The 23,095-nt window shown below is 36.1% G+C and overlaps 1 protein-coding gene across 2 annotated transcripts in view; it reads right to left on the minus strand.

The window, feature by feature from the left end:
• Nucleotides 1-23,095, minus strand: part of LOC131029235 (solanesyl-diphosphate synthase 1, mitochondrial) — a 144,553-nt gene that overhangs the window by 99,279 nt on the left and 22,179 nt on the right. The window contains exons 3-4 of one of the 2 annotated variants that reach the window (XM_057959656.2): nt 9,930-10,022; nt 9,602-9,682 (exon numbers count right to left, since the gene is read on the minus strand). In XM_057959656.2, coding sequence (XP_057815639.1) covers nt 9,602-9,682; nt 9,930-10,022 — 174 coding nt within the window. Of the gene's footprint in view, nt 1-9,601; nt 9,683-9,929; nt 10,026-23,095 lie in introns of both variants that reach the window. The other variant, XM_057959657.2, reaches the window with a different exon arrangement.

Consider the following 23,095-nt stretch of genomic DNA (forward strand, 5'->3'; position numbering starts at 1 on the left):
AGTTGATAATTGTGAAGAGTTGCACACAACTGTTGGAAAGAAGTAAACTCAGAAAACAGAAGTTTGTCTCGAATATCTTTTTGTAAATTAGAAACAAAGATTCTTTGAATATCATTGTCAGGCACTGGAAAAGAGATTTGAGCATACAAATGCTTATATCTACCAATGAAATCAGTCACTTTTTCTTTAACACCTTGTTTACAATGCATTAAATCAATCAAAGTAACTTTAGGACTTATATTGTTTTGAAATTGTTGAATAAAAGCATTTGCAAGTTGTTCGAAAGAAGTAATAGAATAAGAAGGCAACAAGCAATACCATTGTAGGGCTTTATCTCTTAATGTTCTAGTAAACAATTTTGCAAGCAACCTTTGGTCATAAGCAAAATCAGTACATATTGTTTGAAAAGTCTTAACATGTGTTAGAGGATCACCTTTACCATTATAAAGCTCCAAATGCGGGATTTCAACATGTTTAGGGGGAATAGCTCGAACAATGTCAAGAGAAAGTGGACTCGCAACATCAAATGTGGGCACACTAAAGTTAGATTGATTCATCGAAGCAATTTGTTGCTGTAAAGAAGAGACAGTTTGTGCAAGATTGTTAATGGTCGCTTCAGTCGAGGAGTTCATATTAGATGTGTTAGATTGAGATGGAGGTATTATGTTATTGAAAGAAGGTATTGATTGAGAGTAAGGTGGTGGGACACTATGATAGTTAGTCATAGGAGATGATTGGAAAGGAGGAACACTACAAGGAGGAATGGAATGGTTAAATGAATTGCCCCCTTGTGTCATATTCATTTGTGGAGATGTAATAGGAACACTCATTGAAGAAATGAATGAAGAAGTCGGATTAAATGAAGGAAGAGGGTTAATTGAAGAGGAAGGATTGCCCCCATGACTGGTGATCATAGGCGGAATGTCTTGTATAGAAGTAGTCATTATGTTTGATGTAAAGGTAGGTATGCTAGCAATAGAAGTTGTCAACGGAATAGAATGATTGACTTGAGTGGGAGGTTGTGTATAACCTAAAGTTTCGGCACAACTCTTCATAGTCATCACATTCGAATCCACAATGTGTGCAATACCACGCAAAATATCAATTCCATTCTTATCACTTTGAACCATACGTTTTAGACCCTCAATTAATGAAAGAGCTTGACTATCGGAATACTCTTGAGACATCCATTGCTGAAAATCATCAAATTGGTTATCCAATTTTGAAAGTTGTTCTACAGAAACCTCATGGAGAGCTTCTTCATCATTAGGAGGATTAGAGGAATTACCCATGTCCTCGTTAAAAAGGCTATTCAAATTAGGTTCCATCTCCTCAATAATTAAACCTTGGAAAGACTTAATTCTAAGGCTTCGTCTAACGGGAATAGTGTAAGTAGGGCTTATTGTTGTAAAACTCGTGCACTAGAGAGGGAGAGAAGATTTTGAATTTAGAGGTAGCAAATTTCAATAAAATCAACCAATCTCTTAGATTTAGGCTGTTAAATGCAATCACGACAATCTCCCGAATTTTCGGAAAAAAAGTCAGGGACCGTGGCGAACGGAGCGCACACGGTCCTCGCAACTTCTTTCGAAATTTTCAGGGATGAAAGTTATGATGATTTTAAAGCTAATCTGAAAAAATTGAGTGATTTTACGATCTGTAGATAGGCCAAATTAAAGTTGCAATCTCAAAATTGAACCCTACCAAGATTGTTGAAAAATGCAAAATTTGAATTTTGAAAAAGAGAGGGAAACTGAAACTTTGAATTTTATGATTTTAGAGGGAATACCAAAAGCAATGCAAGTTTTGAATTTTAAAAGTTGACTCAATTTCACGCAAAATTTGATTTTGAGAGCGGAAATCAAAGTTGTTGCAATTAAACACTTAATTTCAAAAGTCACAAATTGCAAAAATTTGAATAAAGCACTGAAATTTCGAATGAACGCCAACACACTTTTCAGATTTAGGATAGTGTTGACGTGTATTTTGTACACAGCCTAACACAGAATAAAATACCCAAGGGTACCTTATCCTCTCTTGAATAAAGTTTCCGAATGCTGAAGATATCGCGAAAAGGATCAATCGGAGAAACTTCAAGGTTCTTGTATGTAGGATCTCTACGTGTGGATAAGCTCTCTGTGGTATGATGTGATTTGCTGGAATCACAAGGGGACTTACATTTGATGATTGAACTTCTGATTTGCCTTTGAATATTGCTGGAACACAAGATCTTACTGCCTTAGATTTGAAAAATGAAAAAAAGATGAGGGCGAAGATAGGATCTAATCCTAATACTAAGAATGTAGGAGCAATGATTGATCTTTGATGAAACTCTAACTAAGTCTTGTTTTGACATCACAGGAACATCTCCACAAGGTTAGTGCGATCTTCGAAGGAAAGCTTTATGATGTTCAAATCATCACTGCAGGCATAGACACCATCAGGTTGATGCATATCAATGAAGAAGCGACAATTGAAGTTAAGCTTAAGCTGAACGATTCCAGTTGACTACACAAGGCAAGTCTGCAATCAACAAACTGCTAGTAGTATGGATATGCGAATTTCACCATCAATCAAGCATATTTCTTCCACTCATCTAATAACATGAAATCAAATATGAGAAGTATAAAGACCATGCAAATTGTCGAATCGACCCATAAATTTCACCATTTCTTCAATGAAGTTACAAGTCTTTTACAACAACATCTTGGCAACAATCTTTGCCTTCTCTCTCTACTCTACTCTAATTACTATTCTATCAACTAGGTAACTACTCTCTATTTGTCTTCTAACTGCTTCCTATATCCTTCTTAACTGCCTTTACAAAATGAAATGCCAGGGCTTATATAGTGCCCTCAATACAATTCGATGGCTTAGATCAATTCGAGATCAATGGCCAAGATTCAACAATGAAAACCCTAATTAGGGTTTGTTACAACCATTACATAACATTTAATGCTTGACCAATGATAAAATTGTATTGCTTGGACACATGTCCTTTCTAGAAAAATCGACCAATGGATAGCCGGGGTAGGTACATCGGAGTTTGTGCCACCTTCCATGAGTTAGGTACATTGAATCTGGACATGCTGAGGTGGACCACACTGACTGGAGAAGTGATGACTAGGATGCCACCTCGTCTGACACTTGTAACTTGGTAAATATTCAACTTGATGTTGTTGAGAAGCTAGCTTTAATTAATTCTTCTGGAACTATCTGCTTTTTCAACGAACCCTTGCTCTGACTTCTTGTGTCCTTGATTTGTAGGATGATTGATGTACCTCGCCTTGGAATACTGGATTGGAGAAGTCGCCCTTGATGATGTTAGTCCAAAGAAGGTCGTCCTTGTCGATGCTAGGCTGGAGCGAAGAAGGTCGTCCTTGTCCTTGCTTGATCGTTCTTGATCTGGCTTGATTTTCCTTGAGGAGAGTCTTCCAACTTGTAGATCTTTCAAGCTTGGAGTCGCCATCTTGATACCTACACAACATTTCAAAATTAGTAATATATCTTGAAATCTAAAAATTAAACTTTAAAAGGAAGATTCAAGATTTTAATTAGGAAACTTCATGATAAATCTTGAGTTATCATTTCCTAATTTAGGACTTTTAAAGCAAAATTTAAATCTTCAAAAATGGTGCCAAGGTGATTACGCCATACCTCCACTTGGGAATTAATTCTAAAAAATGATGCAAAAATAGGAGAATTCGCTAGGCAAAATGTAGATCAAGACTCCCTTTAGCAAAATGCGCCCCCTTTAGCTTGGAAAAGAACTCCATCTTCCACTAGCTTCTTCAAGATCTGGAAATTCGCCTTCAAATGTCTTCAAAAATCTGGAAATTATCCTCCAATCTAGCAAGAAATTCACCTCTCCAATAGCCTTCAAGATGAATTTCGTCCTCCACTCCTCTGGATTTCACTCCTCAAATTGCTCTTCCCAATCGGACTTGAAATGATGAGTGAATGATTTGAATAATGAAAACATGCCTCAAATATATAGAGCGCTCACCATTTCACCTCCCCATAGGCCGACTTTGACAGAATAGGCCAAAAATAAGTAAAAACTAATAAAAGATGAAGGCCGACTTGCAAAAAAACATTAAAAAGATACCTTAGGCGCTCTCTTTTTTTATTTTAAATTAATAATAATTAATTTCAAATGCCTTTATAATTAAAAATTTCGATTTTAAGGCTCAAAATTAATTATTAAATGCCATGTGCCATCATTAAATGTCAATTTAATTTCAAAATATTTCAAGGTTTTATCGGATTTGGTATTTAATGCAATTTGAAGGATATTGGCGCCCAAGCATGGGAAAATAATAGATACCAACAAGATCACCCTGGTCCCTTGGAGAGGGACAGGAGCGATTTTTGCACTTGAGCCTAGGATTGTCAATTTTTGGAAGCAATTCTTTGTTCATTATTTGAAAAAAGGTATATCTCATCTTGCACCACCTTGCCTTGGCGTGATTTTGGAGGAAAATTTGTTGATTTTATAAGAATCGCCCTAGTCCCTTGGAGAGGGACAGGAGCGATTTTGCAAATTGTCATTAAAATTTGTGGTTCTTGCAACTCCATCCCACCTCAAGGCATTTTAAACATCATTTCAAAACTTGCCTTGGCCTAGGTTCGTCCCAATTTGGCGAGAAGGACTGGATATTAAGTTTTTCGCCCTGGTCCCTTGGAGAGGGACAGGAGCTATTTTGCAAATCCAAGCTTATCCGTCCTTTGTTAGCCTTCCAAATTATATTCAATGGATAAATCATGTTTTCCTTGGTCTCTTCAAATCATAAAATTGTCTTGATCCTGCAAGAACAGTGCAAATTTGAAATTCAAGCTCTGGTCCTTCAGTGAGGGACGGGAGCACTTTTGCAATTACAAACCAATTCGTCCTTTGCTAGCTTCGAAAATTATCTTCAACGGATCGATTGTGTCTTCCTTCACCCACCTCAAGCGCGAAACTTGCCTTCCTTTTGCCAAAAACTTGTCTTGAGGGAAAATCGCTCTGGTCCCTTGGAGAGGGACAGGAGCGCCCTTTGAAAATAGCCCTGGTCCCTGGGTGAGGGACAGGAGCGATTTTGTTACTTAGGTCGATTTTCTTCATTGTGGCGTACTTAAGTTATATTCAACGGGCAAAACATCCTTCCCTTGACCTCCTCAAATCGCGAAACCACTTAAATCTTTCAAGGATAATGCGAAATTGGAATTCAAGCTCCGGTCCTTCAGGGAGGGACAGGAGCGAATTTTGCTCTCTAGGCCAAATCGTTACAATTTTCATCAAAAAATGTCTTGGCTAAGGAAGATATCATCTTACTTCATGCTATGAATAAAAGTTAATGTCCAAAAAAGGTCTAAAATTGTGCATATAAAGAAAAGCGCTTTGATCCTTCAGTGAGGGACAGGAGCGAATTTGACCTTCTAGGCAAAAAACTTCATCATTTCATTGTTTTTGATCAAGTCTGGATGCTCTATCATGCTCATTTCGTCCTTCACCATGCTTTTGATGTCTCAATTTAACCAAACAAGGCCAGGGATGGCTCAAATAAGTATTTTCGCCCTGGTCCCTTGGTGAGGGACAGGAGCGCTTTGCCTTGGTCCCTTGGGGAGGGACAGGTGCGAAATTCGCTCTGGATCCTCAGTGAAGGACAGGAGCGAAATTTGACTTTTTGAACTCTCTATCACGATAATTTTTATGGAATATAACATTTTCTTATACTTTAAGTTATATTCCATATATACTTTCAGGATGTTTGAGAGTGGTTTCAGACCTCCAAGAGTTATATTGCAAAATCTAGTTTTTTGAGGTTTTTCAGTTTCCAGACTTAGTCAAATTTCAGGATCAGGACATTCCAGACTTAGCCAAATTTCAGGATCAGGACCTCACTCAAGCCGGACTTGCTTATCCATGTGATCCCCCGGGCGACACTCAAAATGCAAAGGCTAACTGACAAAACCCTAAAAAACCTAAAAAGACAAACCCTAAAAAGCAAAAAAGCAAGGGTCCCCATTTGCAATGGGGCGATGTGTGAAAACGTCACAACAGACAGTAAGAACACAATTTTGACACAAAATTTCAATTTTAACGATTTTTGAATGATTAGAAGCCTTAATCCAAGCAATCACTAAACCAACTTTGACTTTAATTTTGAAAGTGTTGTAATTGATAAAATCAGCCAAAATTCTGGATTTTAGCAGAAAAATACAGTAAGATCTAGCTCCCGAAATTTCGGAAAAAATGTCGGGGACGATGGCGCTCGGGGTGCACACGGTCCTCGCAACTTTTTTCCAAATTTTCAGGGATGAAAGATATTGTGATTTTATTGCGGAATCCAAAGTTACAGCTGATTTGGAAATGTTTTGATCAGTGAAATTGCCGGTCAAAGGTTGAATCAAGAGGATTTTAACAATTAGGGTTTTGACACTTAACCACTTAATTTTCATAATTAAAGCACAAATATGAATTGACAATTTGTAATAGAAGGGTAGATCTGAAACAAGCATTAACAATTAGACACTACACAAGCTCAATTACTAAAAAGAAAATTTAGGGTTTTTATGCAGTTAACCTCTAAAATTTGCAAAAGATCAAACATGGAAATGTAATCGAGGAAGCCAATTTTTCAGATCTAACCATGAATAATCAGAAAGGATGTTCACGTCGGGTTCACCAAAATGTAAAGCGGAAAATCGCGAGCAAACCCTAAGTGTTTCCCCCACCACTCCGAGGAGAGGGGAAGGAGGTCACTAGGGTTGACGATTTTCACTTAGGGGAGACTTTACATTCAAAAGAGGGGTTGAAACCCACAAGATCCAATCCCACACAATGCAAGATTGGATTCTAAATGAGTTTCAAGGGTTAAGACAGCAAGGCTACCCTCTTTTGTAAAGAATGTAGATAGAAGGATTAAGCTAGGAATGCATGAAAAGTGAGAAAGATTCGCTTATAAACAGAGATAGGGATATAGGATGAAGCTGCGGACCTGGAATTAGCAGTAAAATGTCGAGACAACGCTGTCTTGCAAATTTAAGCGAAAGTTGACAGGATGATGGCGCCCGGCGTGCACACGGTCCTCCGAAAAATCCGCGAAACGAAGGGGGATCTGTTCGTCTCTGCACAAGGATTCCAGATCTTCAATTACAGCTGCACACTTGCAACCTACACACAGAAAAGCGAAGACGATTGGGGGGTTAGGGATTAGGGGTTTGCCCTTAAGTCAGACCCTGGTTTTGGAATTAACCAAGAAATGAGAAATGCTGTAAATGTAAATGATTGTAATGTAAAACAAGTACTAGTACCTTGTTGTAAGAATGTTTGTATTCTTACATGCGAAGGTGTAATTGTTGTTGTATGTTGTATGTTGTATGTGATCTCCTCTTCAATGGTTGAATCTTTGTCTTGAATGCAACACTTAGCCTTGAATGGAGACTTAGAATGATCAATTGCTTGAAGGAATGCTTGAATGCTTGAATGCTTGAATGTTTGAATGTCACTTCTGCCTTTTTTCCATCTACTTAACATCTACCCTTTCTGAGAGGGGAAATGTAGTTTATATACTTGTCAATTAGGGTTAAAAGACTGATTTTTCCGACCTTGGGCCGACTAGGAAACATTATTTTCCAATTTGCAAACTAGAAGACCTGAAGCCCCATAAGAGACTGGGCCCAAAATAGGGCCAGGGACCAGGGCGCTGGGCGCCATGGTCCCACCTCCAGGGACAACAGAGTGCAAGGAGGATCAGGCCAGGGTGCTGAAAAATGCAGTTTTTGGTGTCATAAACAAGTTTCGGGGTCTCCATTCAGGTTCAGTGTTGCGTCGCCATCATGAAGACCCAAATGCAGTCGAAATTGCAAGTGTCACAATTTTAGGACGCTACAGGTCCACCTATGGCTTCATCCACTTAATTAAGAGTAACAAGCTTACCTCAAAACAAGCAGAAAAACTAGTTGCAGTTAATACTTCATAGTGCCTTGAAACTTCAAGATTGGCAAACTACTGAGTATCAACAAACTCCAGCAACATGTTGGGATGTTAATCCTAAAGATGTTAGGTAGATTGACAAGGAGGAAAGCACCCAAGAATGGTCAGGCTTCCATTGGATGATCCACTTCAAGTAGAGACTAACAGTGACACAGATAGTTTTTTTGATATTGATAGCACAAATGAGGCATAATCCCATAGATTGTTGTATTTTGAAGTTTGAGATTTTGAGTTACTTTAGCTTTAATTTTAAAATTTGAACAACAAAATGCTTTAATACTTCTGTCATGAATCTCATGATTAATTTTGTTGCTGTTATACTATTATCATATTGCTGTTATACTACTTTATTGAAGTTTATACTGCTGTGATGATTTATTTACATATTGATATTGTTGTTATCAATCGTTGACATAAATATTTCTCTCTCTATATATATAATATATTTTGAAAAATTCATTCTTTTTTGTGTGTGAATTTTGAAAAATTCACATATATATAAAGGGCCCTCGGACTGCCGTCCCCAAAAAGCATCCCCTATTGTCCCCCCATAATGCCGTGGAGCACAATATAATTTTAAATACATGAGACTGATGTGGAGTGATGTGATAAGAAAATGCATGGTAGCACTTCTTCTGCAAGCAATGGTTCACATGTTTGAGAGGTTAATGTCTCCATTGCCCAAGACAATATCCAAAAAAGAGATCTAGTCCAATTATTTATCAGTGAGACTATCCTTCTTACTTGATGCCTCCACAGAAAGATATTTATTGAGCATCACCACCATATAGGCTAGCACCTTGACCTAAACTATATGCATCATATGTTATTACTGTGTAAGCAAACTCCTTAGACAAATTTTATTTGGTACATTTGATACCTAATAAATTAGTCATCTGTCCCATTTAACATTGTTAATTATAAGGAGTAGCAAAATTATTTAAGTATTCAGATTTCAACTAAGCACTAGATGTGTAGAAGTCCAAAACAAACACTTATAAGCAATCCATGATGTAGAGCATTTGACTATTGAAGTTTTCTGGTTATTTGGTTTTTCCATGGTAATCTCCTGTGTCTCTTTCTGGCATTCAAATTTCCAGATATATACATCCTTTATATTCACTTCCTTGCGTGTGCACTCACTAAATAAATGCATTTTTTAGTATAGAGAGGTACAAACCATTAGCAGTTAGTATGTTCATATATTTCCGCACTAGCATCCATGTTGATGAACTATAATTGTGTGATTACAGATCACCATACACCATTGACTACTTACAAATGAAAAAATAAACCAACGAATTGATTTTAAAGACTTTTTAAGCATTCACCCAATAGATATTCTAAATCAATCAATCAGAAAGCAAATGATAAATCTTTAACTTGGGATTATATTTATATTTAAACAGAAATTACAACTACTTGTATTTAAAAACTTGATGCAACCAAAATTGATGAATTTCATTTATCAATGTAATACTTCAGAACAGCTCATTGATGAGATACTGAAAACAGGAAATAATTGAATATTGTAACAAAATTTCACATCTACTTTTCCTATAAATACATATAACCAAAGAAACAAAGTTAGTAAATCAACAGGAAGAAAATGAACTTCCTTACCTCAGTTACAACCATCGTACGCAACCTATTAGCCATAAGTGCCAGTTCATCAGCCACAAGAGTAAAGGGATCAACTTGCTCCTATCACCAGGAACATAAATTGTATATTATTTTCAATTCTTAGAAGAAAGAGTTGTTATAGCTTTATTGATTATTCCTAACAATAATTTGTAATAACAAAATTCTCATAATACACAAGCTTGAATAGAATTTACTTATTTCTAGCTACCAAAAGGAGAACCTGTATAACTAACCAATATGTGAAAAAAATGTATTTGTATCAATCTACCATTCATTTTTAATTACCTATAATAAACAATGAACTGACCTCATTTGTAATGCTTCTCTCACGATCTACTTGAAATCCAAAATCATGGAAGGCATTCTTTTCCAACCAATATTTTCCATTATACCCCAAAACCTACTGAATCCACATCAACAAAAGCACATTATTATTAAAATAAGCCTTTAGTGCAATCAAGATTCCTTAAATCTACCTCAACAAGAGCAATACTTTGCTTGCACACCGAATTCATTTTTTCCCAGTTATTGGCAACGTTCACAAAAAAAAAAAAAAAAAATTTTAAGATTCATCAAAAGTTCAAAACTAAAGAACAATGGATTCCTAATGCTAGATGACAATGATATTGAATCGATAATTCTTCATTTAAATTTTCTTTAGCACCCATGTTTTGCATTTAGGTCTTCAGAATGCAATAATAGGTAAATACAAATGTGCTTGAAAATTTGAAGAACATATCCCACACCTACGCATATTATAGGCTTCACTTTAAACATGGATATTAAGGTAGTCTCTTCTTGTTCCTCGCCTAAAAGTTAAACATGATTGCAAACTTGAACCTAACATAACATGTTGGAGCCATCACCCGAGGCAATGAATGAAGCCCAACACTCAACCACATTGCAAGCCAAAAATTTTGTGGATCTAGAAACACGACCTGTAAACAAATGTAAAACCCAAACATTTTGTAGTTCCTTTTTGCAGAAAATTCCCAAATGATCACACTGCCTACTTTTTGCTCTCATCAACCACAATTCTAAAAGTAGGAATGAAGAAACGTGTTTCAAGAATGTATCGAGACCACCTCAACTCACTGACTCCAACATCTTACATGCATTGTTATAGGCCCATCCACCTGTCCATTATTAACATCAATTTGAAAGTAACTAATTATCATTAGTGTAGTTGCATATAGTGTCATAAGCAATATAACACAAATTGAAATAAGAGTTTCTGATGCACTCCTTATTTTTAAGGTATAGAAATGCCCCACGTTGAAAATGAAAGAATAACTATAAACATAAGCCTCATGCAGTCTCGGCAATAAAATGTACTTAAACTAAAAGAAAAAAATTTAACAAGGCCACAGATTTATCACTATTAAAATATATTTCCAAATATCACATATGCTATGACACTAGATGTCCATCATAACCAACTGTAACACACAATAAATGCATTCAAATCCTCAGGATTCCCATAATTCAGAAGCTACACAAGCATTGGACCCAATCTCTCAAACACTTGGAGTTCTCTACATGTGTGTGTGCCCATAGGCCCATACACATTTCTATATCATAGACGTAAGTCTAAAAAAGAAACTTCATAAAATGAAACTCATGCAGGAGATTGTGAACACCAGGCAAATTGACAAAATTTTAAATTTGTCCACCATACTTTGATAGATAATGGGGTCAGTGATTCCATTGTTTGAAACATGAAGAATTGATATAAAGAATTGATAATGGGGTCAGTGATTCCATTGTTTGAAACATGAAGAATTGATATAAAGAGCATCTAGGGTTTTCAAGTTGTTCTCTCAATCATTCTGTATGTTCTTTTATGTTCTTAATTTGAAATATCATCAGTTCTGAATTTGCACCCTGCTTATATCTTCTGTAATGTGTAACTGTGTAACAGACATGAGATGATAACTGATGAAGGATATATCTTTTTAAATTTCTAGCTGCATTAGTTTTCTAGCAAAAACTTGGAAGCAGAGCCTGGACTCTGCATCAGTAATGGCCTCTCCATCTTCAAAGCAACATTCATGTGTCACCTGTCAAGTTTATGTGTAATAGAATAACACATGTTTGGAGAAGACGTGGCAGACTGTAAGTGTGGGTCAATTATTTGTATTTACAATGGGAAAAACTAGGCACTCTTTATTATATTGGAGAAAAAAAATTAAATTAAAATGTCTTTTTCACTCTTTTCTTGTTCTTCTCCATGTAAATCATCTTTTTTCATGACTCGTGCATAACTCACATCTTATTGAAAAGCCCATGTATTTTTTTATTTTAAATGCCCTTGACTGTATGATTGACAAGTTGGACCATCATTCTGTTCCACTTGTCAGAATGGCAGCAGAACCCAGGCGCATACATTTAAAATGCATGTTTTGTGTTTAAAATGTGTGCCCTGTTACCATGAGTTGAAATGTTAGCATCTTCATTCACCTATAAATGGTGCCCAAATCATATTATTGATTTATATAAACTATTTAGTCAATGATCTACAAGTCAATATGAACAAGACCATACATGTAAATTATTCAATTTTCCTTCGAAGGATTTCCTTTGAGTGCCTACAAGTAGACTATGTACCTCCATAATCATCTAACTTCTGTTTGAAATGTGTCTGGCAGAATAGTTTGCTTGTGACCTCTACAAAGTGCATGTGTGATGACAAGACTATCAGGTATGTGATTTGGATTGGTTGTCAAACGATTAGTGGAAACCAAAGATTTTACTACAATTCCAGCATTCAGTGATCTAAGTGGTAAAAGGAAACTACAATGGCTGTCAGCAATGGAGCAACCCAAGTGTCTGACTAGCCAGAAACACTTCACTGAGTCAGACGCCACTCCTGGCTTGCACCCAAACACTACATTATGCCAACAACTAATCCTTCAAATGCCAACAACTAATCCTTCAAATCACCAACCCTGCAGTTACACACATCAGCAATTGGCCATAAAACTTGCAAGTCAAAGTGATGGAATACAAAGAGTTCAACTTCTAGTAGCATGTTGTTTTTGTCTTCTTTGATGTAATCATGTACAAATATGTATCATACGAATCCAGGAAGGTTCAAACTTCATCCCACTAATTGTACAACTCACATTTGCATTCATTGTCACCAATTTGTATATAACTAGTCCAATATACAATTCTGCCATCCTTATTCTATCCATCTAAACTATGTTCCAAGTTTGTGGAATCATTTGTAACATCTTCTTTGCTAATGCACTACAATTATTGTCTAGACAAGTTATCTTTTGTCCTCATAAACTATTTAATCCCTTCCATGACAATAGTGATTAGAATGTTAGATGATAGATACCATATTCCATTACCATTCCATAAAACTCACTTCATACACATAAACATGCAACTTAGAGAGGGAAGAACACAAGATATGGCAGGTACAGGCATAGCAGCAAATATCGTTTGGGGAAAAAATCAGCAAACCAAAAGTATAAGATTTTTTTAAAAATTGGCAAAAATCGGGGAAAAATCAGATTTAAAAAAAATATATATATTGTAGAAGAGACAAAAACTATTTTTTTAAAATAATTAAGGGCATTTCCATAGCATAGAGATACAGAGAGAAAATAAAATAGAGTTTTACCCATGAATTGTAGAAAATATTTTTTTGTTGTTTATATTCATATTGCTGATTACATAGGCAAATATTCAGTTAACTTTTTAAGAGAGCAGTCACCAAATACACCAAATAGTTGTCTAAGTCTGAGATCAAATATTAGCCAAGTCTATGAAGTAACTGAGATCAAAACTTCACAGACAACAATCCAGCTAGTTAGGAATTTAGTAAAAGTGGAAACCATTTTGAAGTAATCCAAGAATTTCATTGTGATTGAGGCAAGGAGTTTTGTAGGGTTAATTCAATATTTTAGAAAGCTTATCAAATCATATTCCACAATTGCGATGCTTTATATCATATGGATTTTAAAAAAATCGTAAAAAATGGATTTTTGGGACAGTATATTTTCTCAGGGTCTTCTTTTTTCAGGGCAGTTTCTCTTCTCAGGCACCAGCTTCTCCTTGGTTTTGGTTCATGAGGTTGCCGAGCGCAGTGCAGTTGCAAAGCTTCAGCAGATGGTTGCAGGAATTTTAAACAGCTTCTAGTTCACTCTGTTTAAGTTGGTGGCTTTCGTTCAAATGGGAAGTGAGAAGTATCATTGCTTCTCTTCCCTTTTTTGTCAGTTGAACCAAAGCATTTTTGTCTATGGCTAGACCAATGTAGGCTTAAGGAGTTTTTCTTTTGACTTTAGCTTATGTTCAGACTTTTAGGTCCTTTTATTCTGGAACCAGTTTCCTAGGTATATACTTTGTATCTATGCGGGTATATAGAGGGGATGATTTTAACCCTCAGACTTTCGTATTGTAATATCTATATTTAAATATTTAATATATTATAGGCCTTGGCCTTTTGTCAAAAAAAAAATTGTAGAAAATTAGACGCAAACTACTTTTTCTTTTTAACTTAAGGGCATTTCCATAGCATAGAGATATAGAGAGTAAATAAAATAGAGTTTAACCCATGAATTGTAGAAAATAGATTTTTGTTGTTTATATTCATATTGTTGATTACATAGGCAAATATTCAGTTCACTTTTTAAAAGGGCAGTCACCAAATACACCAAAGATTAGCTAAGTATATGAAGTAGCTGTAAATGATGTTCAATTTTCCATTCAATATGCAAGTTATATTCTAGTTGATATTATCTTGTTCTATGTATTATCTATTTATATTATAAATCTGACTATCTTCTTTTGTATGGCAGGTGAGAGGGGCATTTATTGATTTCGATGTCCTTTCTCACAAATGCCATTTGATATATATATGCAAGCTGGGTACGATCAAGCAATGCCTTGACCGGTCATGTCTTTTAGACATGACCGATCAAGACATTACTTGATCGTGCCCCTTTGTTAATCGCAGTAATAACAAACGGTGTATGTTTAACAACCGATACCAATCAGTGTATGTTTATCTTAACAACCGATACCAATCGGTGTATGCTTAACTTCACAGCCCGATACCAATCGGTGCGTATTTACCTTGCCACCCGATATTAATCGGTGCATACATAACCCGATATCAATCGGTGCAAGCTTATATTGACACCCGATACTAATCGGTGTTTGGTTGATCCGATAATCATTTGTTTACTATTAAATATGTTAACCGATATAAATCGGATTGCATTGGTTAGCTCGATTTAATAATCGGTGAACACAAATAATGTAACCGATATTAAATTGGGATTCTATGCTATAGGATGATTATCGATAGTTAAGCATTTAATCGAACTAAGTAGATTGATCATATAAAAATGAAGAATGGTTATCAAATGAAGGATTAATAGCTTGAAGTTTTTCATCATAATTATCGATAGGATAAATGATTGAATGAGAGACTTCATTTATCTCTCATTCAATCATTTATCTTACCGAAGCTATCATGCATTAACACTCCCTCTTAGCTAGGTAAGATAAATGCAAACAATATATCAAGCATCACAATCCAAATGATAGTTAGCATTCTTTACACAATCTGACTCTCTAGAAAATCATATCACCTAATCACATGATATGAAGTATCACCTAAACACGTGATACAAATGTCCATCACGTCAATCTTGTGATGACAGGATATCACCTAAGCATGTGATATCAGTATTGCCTAAACACGCAATACTTAAGGATAATCATATGAGAAAGATTAAATTCTCATCTTATCCAAGTTGTGATATGTGCACTAACACCTTATACAAATGTTTTACCACAACACAATCATGGCACATCCATGACACACCAGAAATCCAACATGATAACTGGTTTGGACATCATAAGATCATCACCTTATAATGTCTTCATACAAGTGTTCATTATCTTGAGAGATCGTCACCTCTTAGATATCACCTAGGGGATAAAATCCAAAATGTCCTATCATGACAAAGAAGTTTACACAATAAACATCTTATTGATATGCAAATACCGATTTACAAAGCAAATTACCTTTCTATCATACCTAAACCTTTTCTGAAGTGATCAACCTTCACTCTGGAAAGAGGTTTGGTCAGAATATCTGCAATTTGATCTCCTATACAAACATATTCTAATTGGATCACATTCCTGTTTACCATTTCTCGCACATAGTGGTATGGAATCTCAATATGCTTGGATCTATAATGGAACACTAGATTTACTGAAAGTTTTATGCAGCTTTGATTGTCACAATGTATAACAGTAGATTTCATAGGCTCTCCAAACAACCCCACAAGCAGCTTCCTAAGCCATACTGCTTCTTGGGCAGCCATAGAAGCTGCAATGTATTCGACCTCGGTGGAGCTTTGAGCTACAGAAGACTGCTTCTTGCTGATCCAAGATATCATAGCTGAACCTAGACTGAAGCAACACCCTGAAGTGTTTTTTCTGTCAGTCACACTTCCAGCCCAATCTGAATCTGTAAATCCATGTAGGTCTGTATCAACTTTCTCATATTTGAGACCAAGGTTTAGGGTACCTTGTAGGTATCTCATAATGTGTTTTACTGCAACCAGGTGTATCTCCTTAGGTTCACACATAAACTGACTTGGAGCATTAACTGCATAACAGATATCTGGCCTTGTATTTACTAGGTACATCAGGGATCCAATCATCTGTTTGTATTGAGTAGGGTCAGTGGGTTGTGACTCTACTGCTGCTTCTTTAAGTTTATGTAAATTGATTTCCATAGGAGAGGTTATAGGCCTGTAGTTTAGCATTCTGAATCTCTTCAAAATGTCCAAGGTATACTTTCCTTGGTTGAGTATGATGTTGTCAGAATTCTGCCATACTTCCAATCCTAGGAAGTAATGAAGGAGTCCCAAGTCCTTCATATCAAATTCTTTGGATAGATCTTTCTTGCATTGATCTATAAGGTGATCATTTCCTGTGATTAATAAGTCATCAACATATAAAATCAATATTAGTATATCACCTTTATTTCTTTTGTAGTAGAGATTAGGATCTGCATCATTCTTAGAGAAGCCTACTCCTGAGAGATAGGTGTCAATTCTTTCATACCATGCCCTGGGAGCCTGTTTAAGCCCATAAAGAGCTTTCTTGAGTCTACACACATGAGACTCAGCATCATAAATTTCAAGCCCTTCAGGTTAATCTAGGTAGACTTCTTCTGAGATCTCACCATTTAGAAATGTTGTCTTAACATCCATCTGGTGTACCTTCCACCCATTTGCTGCTGCAATGGCTAATACAGCTCTTACTGATGTATACCTGGCAACAGGTGCAAAAGTTTCTTCATAATCTATTCCTTCCCTTTGTGAGAACCCTCTAGCTACAAATCTGGCCTTGTGTTTTTCAATACTGCCATTTGCAGCATGTTTGATCTTGAACAGCCATTTAGATGAAACAACTGATTTTTTAGTTGGCCTAGGAACAATCTCCCAAACATCATTTTTCATAATGGACTGATACTCTTCAAACATGGCATCCTTCCATACTTGATGTTCAAGTGCATCTGTTACATTGTTTGGTTCGGCTTTAGAGAGATCATTCATAAGGGCAACATAGCTAGTGAATTTATTAGGCCTTTTGCTTTCCCTGAAGGTTCCTAAAGAAGCAACAAACTTCTGAGCTTCTGCTACAGTCTTGGTGGCCCATAGTGGTCTTTTCTTGAGGTTTTCTCTAGGTGGATTTTGAGTTTCACCTATAGTTTCCTCAGGATTCTCCCTCTGAAGCTAAGGAGTAGGATCTTCATCTATGCTAGGGGTAGGGATATAGACTTCATGCTCTAGTGAGCTTTGGGCTCTTTTGAAGGCCAAGTCTTCTTCAAAGATCACATCCTTACTTAGTTCAATATTCTTTTGACCAGGTATATAGATCATGTAGGCTTTGGAGGTTTCACTATATCCTACAAGAATTCCCCTTTTTCCAGAAGGCTCTAATTTTAATCTTTTCTCCCTAGGTACATGAATATAGACAGGGCATCCAAATATCCTAAAATGGTTGATATCTAGTTTTGATTTAGTAAAGACTTCCTCAAGGGTCTTATCTTCAAGATGGGAGTGAGGGGACATCTGTTTTGAATATATACAGCAGTGCTAGTTGCTTCTGCCCAAAGATTGACATTCAGATTCTGATCAAGAATCATAGCTTTGGCAGCTTCAACGATTGTCCTATTTTTCCTCTCAGCTACCCCATTTTGTTGAGGATTATAAGGTATTGTTAACTCCCTCTTAATCCCTGAATTTTTACAAAAATCTTTAAATAATTCTGATGTGTATTCCCCCCCATTATCAGTTCTTAGGGTTTTAATTTTATTTCCAAAATAGTTCTCTGTTAGTGATTTGAATTCTTTAAACCTATTAAGGATCTCTTCTGATTCTTTACATTTCAGAAAGTAGATCCAAGTTTTCCTAGAGTAGTCATCAACAAATATTACATAATACAAAAATCCCCCAAAAGAAGGTACAGACATGGGTCCACATACATCAGAATGAACTAGCTCTAAAATTTTACTTGTTTTCCTAGTACTATTTTGAAAGGCACCCTTAGTATTTTTACCTAGGGCACATCCTTTGCACGCCCCTGAATGATATTGCTTTAACTTAGGTAGACCTGTGACAAGGTCTCCCATTGATGATAAAGCTCTAAAATTTAGGTGGACTAGTCTTCTATGCCAAGCTTCATTAGCATCTGTAGTCTCATGAATTAGGGCTAAGTTGGGCTCTATGCATAGCTCATAAAAGTAGCCTTGTCTTTGACCAATAGTTTTAGCTTTCTTGATGGATGAATTCTTTGGCCAAGCCAACACTCCGTTGTCCATGAAGGTCACTCTGTATCCATTGTCCTCCAGTGCTGATATTGAGACTAGGTTTCTCTTGATGCCTGGAACATATAGTACTCCCTTAAGTTGTAATGATACCCCTGACATTAGTTTGATGGTGCAGGTTCCAACTCCTTTGACTAAATGTGTGGAGTCATCTCCGATAGTTACTTCTTCATCATTCTCCTCTTTCATGGAGTCTAGCACTTCTCTGAATCCTGTAATGTGTCTGGATGAGCCACTGTCGATCACCTAGGAGTTAACTTTGTTTGATGCTTGGTTTGTAAGTACTGAATAGAGTACATACTTCTCGGGGTCCTCTTCCCTTTTAGATTTTCCTATTTTGGCAAATGTGGCTTGTTGCTTAGCTCTTTCTGGACATTTGGCAACATAGTACCCAAATTTGTCGCATCTGTAACATTGAATCTGAGAAAGGTCCTTCTTGAAGATGTTCTTTCCATGACGACCCTTCCTCTTTCTAAATTGTTTCTGCTTGCTTTTCTTGTTTGAGTTTGTATTTAGAACTTGGAGATCTTCATCTATATTCTTTTGCTTGATCCCTTTCTTATTTTGCCTTGATTCCTCTTGGAGACAGTCAGCCTTTAGCCTATCGAATTTTGGAAATTCATCCCTTGCACTGATGCCTTGGACAAATGTTTCCCATATGCTAGGCAACCCATCTAGAGCAATGAGTGTTAATTTTTTGCTTTGGATCTCATATCCAAGGTTTGCCAGTTCATCCCTTAGGGCTGATATTCGCATGAAGTAGGCATACTGATTCTCCTTTGATCATGGCTATGCGATTTATTTCTCTTTTTAAAGCCAAGGTTCTACTGGCATTAGATATCTCAAATGCATCTTCAAGTGCTTTGAACATGTTGTAGGCTGTTTCATGTTTCCTTATGATGGGCATAATATTATTTCTCACCCCATCAACTATGATTTTGATGGCCTTTTCATTTCCTTCTCTCCAAGCTGTTTTGTCAGGTTTAGTCTCAGGTTCTGCAGTTTCAGTTTTTACAAATGATTTTATTTTATTTTCTTTTAGAATCATCTGAATTCTGAACTTCCATGCTGAGAAGTCATCACCTCCTCCGAGTCTATCTTCAAATCTGATAGCACTAGCCATTAGAAGAATTGTGATGTTGAATATATGCTTTGCTTTGAATTTTTCACAAAATTGAACAGCCTCAAGTTCGATTTAACTATAGCTCTGATACCATGTAAATGATGTTCAATTTTCCATTCAATATGCAAGTTATATTCTAGTTGATATTATCTTGTTCTATGTATTATCTATTTATATTATAAATCTGACTATCTTCTTTTGTATGACAGGTGAGAGGAACATTTATTGATTTTGATGTCCTTTCTCACAAATGCCATTTGATATATATATGCAAGTTGGGTACGATCAAGCAATGCCTTGACCGGTCATGTCTTTTTAGACATGACCGATCAAGACATTACTTGATCATGCCCCTTTGCTAATCGCAGTAATAACAAACAGTGTATGTTTAACAACCGATACCAATCGGTGTATGTTTATCTTAACAACCGATACCAATCGGTGTATGCTTAACTTCACAGCCCGATACCAATCGATGCGTATTTACCTTGCCACCCAATATCAATCGGTGCATACATAACCCGATATCAATCGGTGCAAGCTTATATTGACACCTGATACTAATCGGTGTTTGGTTGATCCAATAATCATTTGTTTACTATTAAATATGTTAACCGATATAAATCGGATTGCATTGGTTAGCCCGATTTAATAATCGGTGAACACAAATAATGTAACCGATATTAAATCGGGATTCTATGCTATAGGATGATTATCGATAGTTAAGCATTTAATCGAACTAAGTCGATTGATCATATAAAATGAAGAATGGTTATCAAATGAAGGATTAATAGCTTGAGGTTTTTCATCATAATTATCGATAGGATAAATGATTGAATGAGAGACTTCATTTATCTCTCATTCAATCATTTATCTTACTGAAGCTATCATGCATTAACAGTCGCTAAGATCAAAATTTATCAGACAGCAATCCAGCTATTGTTAGGAATTTAGTAAAAGTGCAAGCCATTATGAAGTGATCCAAAACTTTCATTGTGATTGAGGCAAGGAGGTTGCTAGGGGGTTCAATATTTGAGAGAGCTTATGAAATCATATTCCACATTTGCAATGCTTTATATTCCTTGATGGAAATTGGTAAGTCTTTTGTATGGAATAGAATTCAACAAAAGGCATTTGTTTAGCTGAAGTAAAAGATTAGCAAGCCACTAATTTTGGCAATACCTAGCTTGCACCTACTATTTTAGGTAGGGACAAATTTTAATGATTATGTGTTGGAGGTTGTTTTAGTATGTAAGCTTATTTGTTGTCATTCAGATTTATTTCATGGAGCACTTTGAATATATTGCTCACGTGATTAATTGTATGTCATTGTTTGAGCAAAAATTAACTATGTCAATTATAAATTAAAAATCATATATCTATATCTATATATATTATATACGTCTTTAGACGTTTAGTGTCATGGTAGAAACACTCCATTGGTGAGGCAGCCACCAAGGTTCAAACCCCTATTGGGTCATTGAGCTTGTAGGCATTCTGCCTTCACTGGGTCATTGAGCTCGCAGGTTTGAACAAGTGAAGCGTGGGGAATGATGACCCCTCTGAAATGGCCTCATGGGAAGAGATGCTCTGTAAGTGGTCTCTCTAAGACCAGACCAAGTTAAAAACCCAAGTTTCCGCAGACCCCTCTGAAATGGCCTCATGGGAAGAGATGCTTTGTAAGTGGTCTCTCTAAGACCAGACCAAGCTAAAAACCCACATTTCCGCAGTTCGACGATCTATGTTTGGTCATCCAACCATGGGTGAGAGGCATTTATAAAGGAGGGGACCCAGTTCAACAATGGATAATAAGGAGGGCGAGAAGGATAGGCTTGGAGAAGGATATTCAAAGGACACAAAAACTGGGTTTGATCATCATTTACATTATAACCATGCGTAAATTAGTTTTGGCTGGTACAACCACTCGCGCTCATTCACCATGATGAATTGGAGCCTTCCTATTCGCACCGATTCCCCTTTATCTATAGGTAGGAGGGGTTGTTTGGTTTGAAGCCCTACTATCAACCTCTTGGGGCCCTACCCCCTACGGGCTTGGTGGTGGGATTTCCAGCAATTGAGTGAGTATCCCAACGGAAGAAGGGACTTCCCACAGAGCCAGGAGACCTGTTCGACCATGAGTTCAATTAGCTGCCTTTCGAACCTACCTTTCAGTCGAGTAGATTGGCCCAGGTACTGGTAATTGATTTCTTCCCATCCCAGTCTCTAGCAAACTACTTCTATTTCTATATATATATATATTAAAAATTAAATATGTACATTATAAATTTAACATTATTTTTCATTTACATTTTTTATATAACTATTAATATATATTCATTGTCTATAATAGTTTAAATTTTAAAACTACTTTATAGTATTAATTATAAACTACAGGGGTTTGCTCCTTCCCTGTCAAAGTGCCATCTATAATAGTGCATAATATTATTAATTTTAAAGCTAGTGTACAATATTAATTATATACTTGTTCGCATCAAAATCAATGGGGCGGGGTGTGCAAAGAACTTTAGTCATATCGAAGCCACGATTTAGAGCAGATTTGCCAGTTGCTTTGACACTATCTCATATGACCCCCATGATTTAGGATGATTGAGGCCCTTTCAAATTTGGTTGATGACAGTCATTGCTCCTCCCAATCCTTTATTTAAGGGTTTTCATGGGTCGGAAAGAAAACTACGAGACAAAATAACAAACTGTTTCAACATTGATTCCACATTGACTCTAATTCCGTCTCGAAACGGCCCTATTTCTGAGCAATTCAATAATTTCATGTGATGTTCCCATATTGTCAAATAATAGTAATCTATATTTGAATATGATTATGCATCAATTATTAAACTATGAATTTATTGTTCATTTCAATTTAATATTATTATATTTGAATGCACCTCTTAATAATAAACAGATTATTATATTATATATTTCATTAAATAACATCTTTTAAAATTCTTATTAATATTTCAAGATCATTAATTGACAAATCCCAAAAAAGAAATGATTATCACAGAAACCATAAATAAATATTAAGGAAACAAATGAATAATCATTCAGCATATTCAAATAATGGCAGACCAGATCTGACATATCTGACACATGTCAGATCTGTCTACCCTTTGCATCAATTAAATCATTAACACCAATTAAATCATTAAAAGGCAGCGATCATATTAACATTTGTTAAATTATATTCTGAGTCAGACGTTTACAGGCTGCAATTTGATTAAGGGAATATAATAGTTTGTTGAGCGCAACAAATAACTAATAGAGATTAGTAAACAGACACGTCTTTTTCCAATGGGTATAACCACCGGTTAGAGACACGATTTTTCAGCGATTAAGGAGGGTATAAGAGACTCATTGCCATGCATCTAAGGAGGCATGGAATGCGGAAGGAGAAAGGCAGTTCGGTCAATTAAGATTACAACAGCAGTCACCAATCTTTATTGGTAAGAAAGATTCATGATTT

This window comes from Cryptomeria japonica, chromosome 3, assembly GCF_030272615.1.
Source record: "Cryptomeria japonica chromosome 3, Sugi_1.0, whole genome shotgun sequence".
NCBI lineage: Eukaryota > Viridiplantae > Streptophyta > Pinopsida > Cupressales > Cupressaceae > Cryptomeria > Cryptomeria japonica.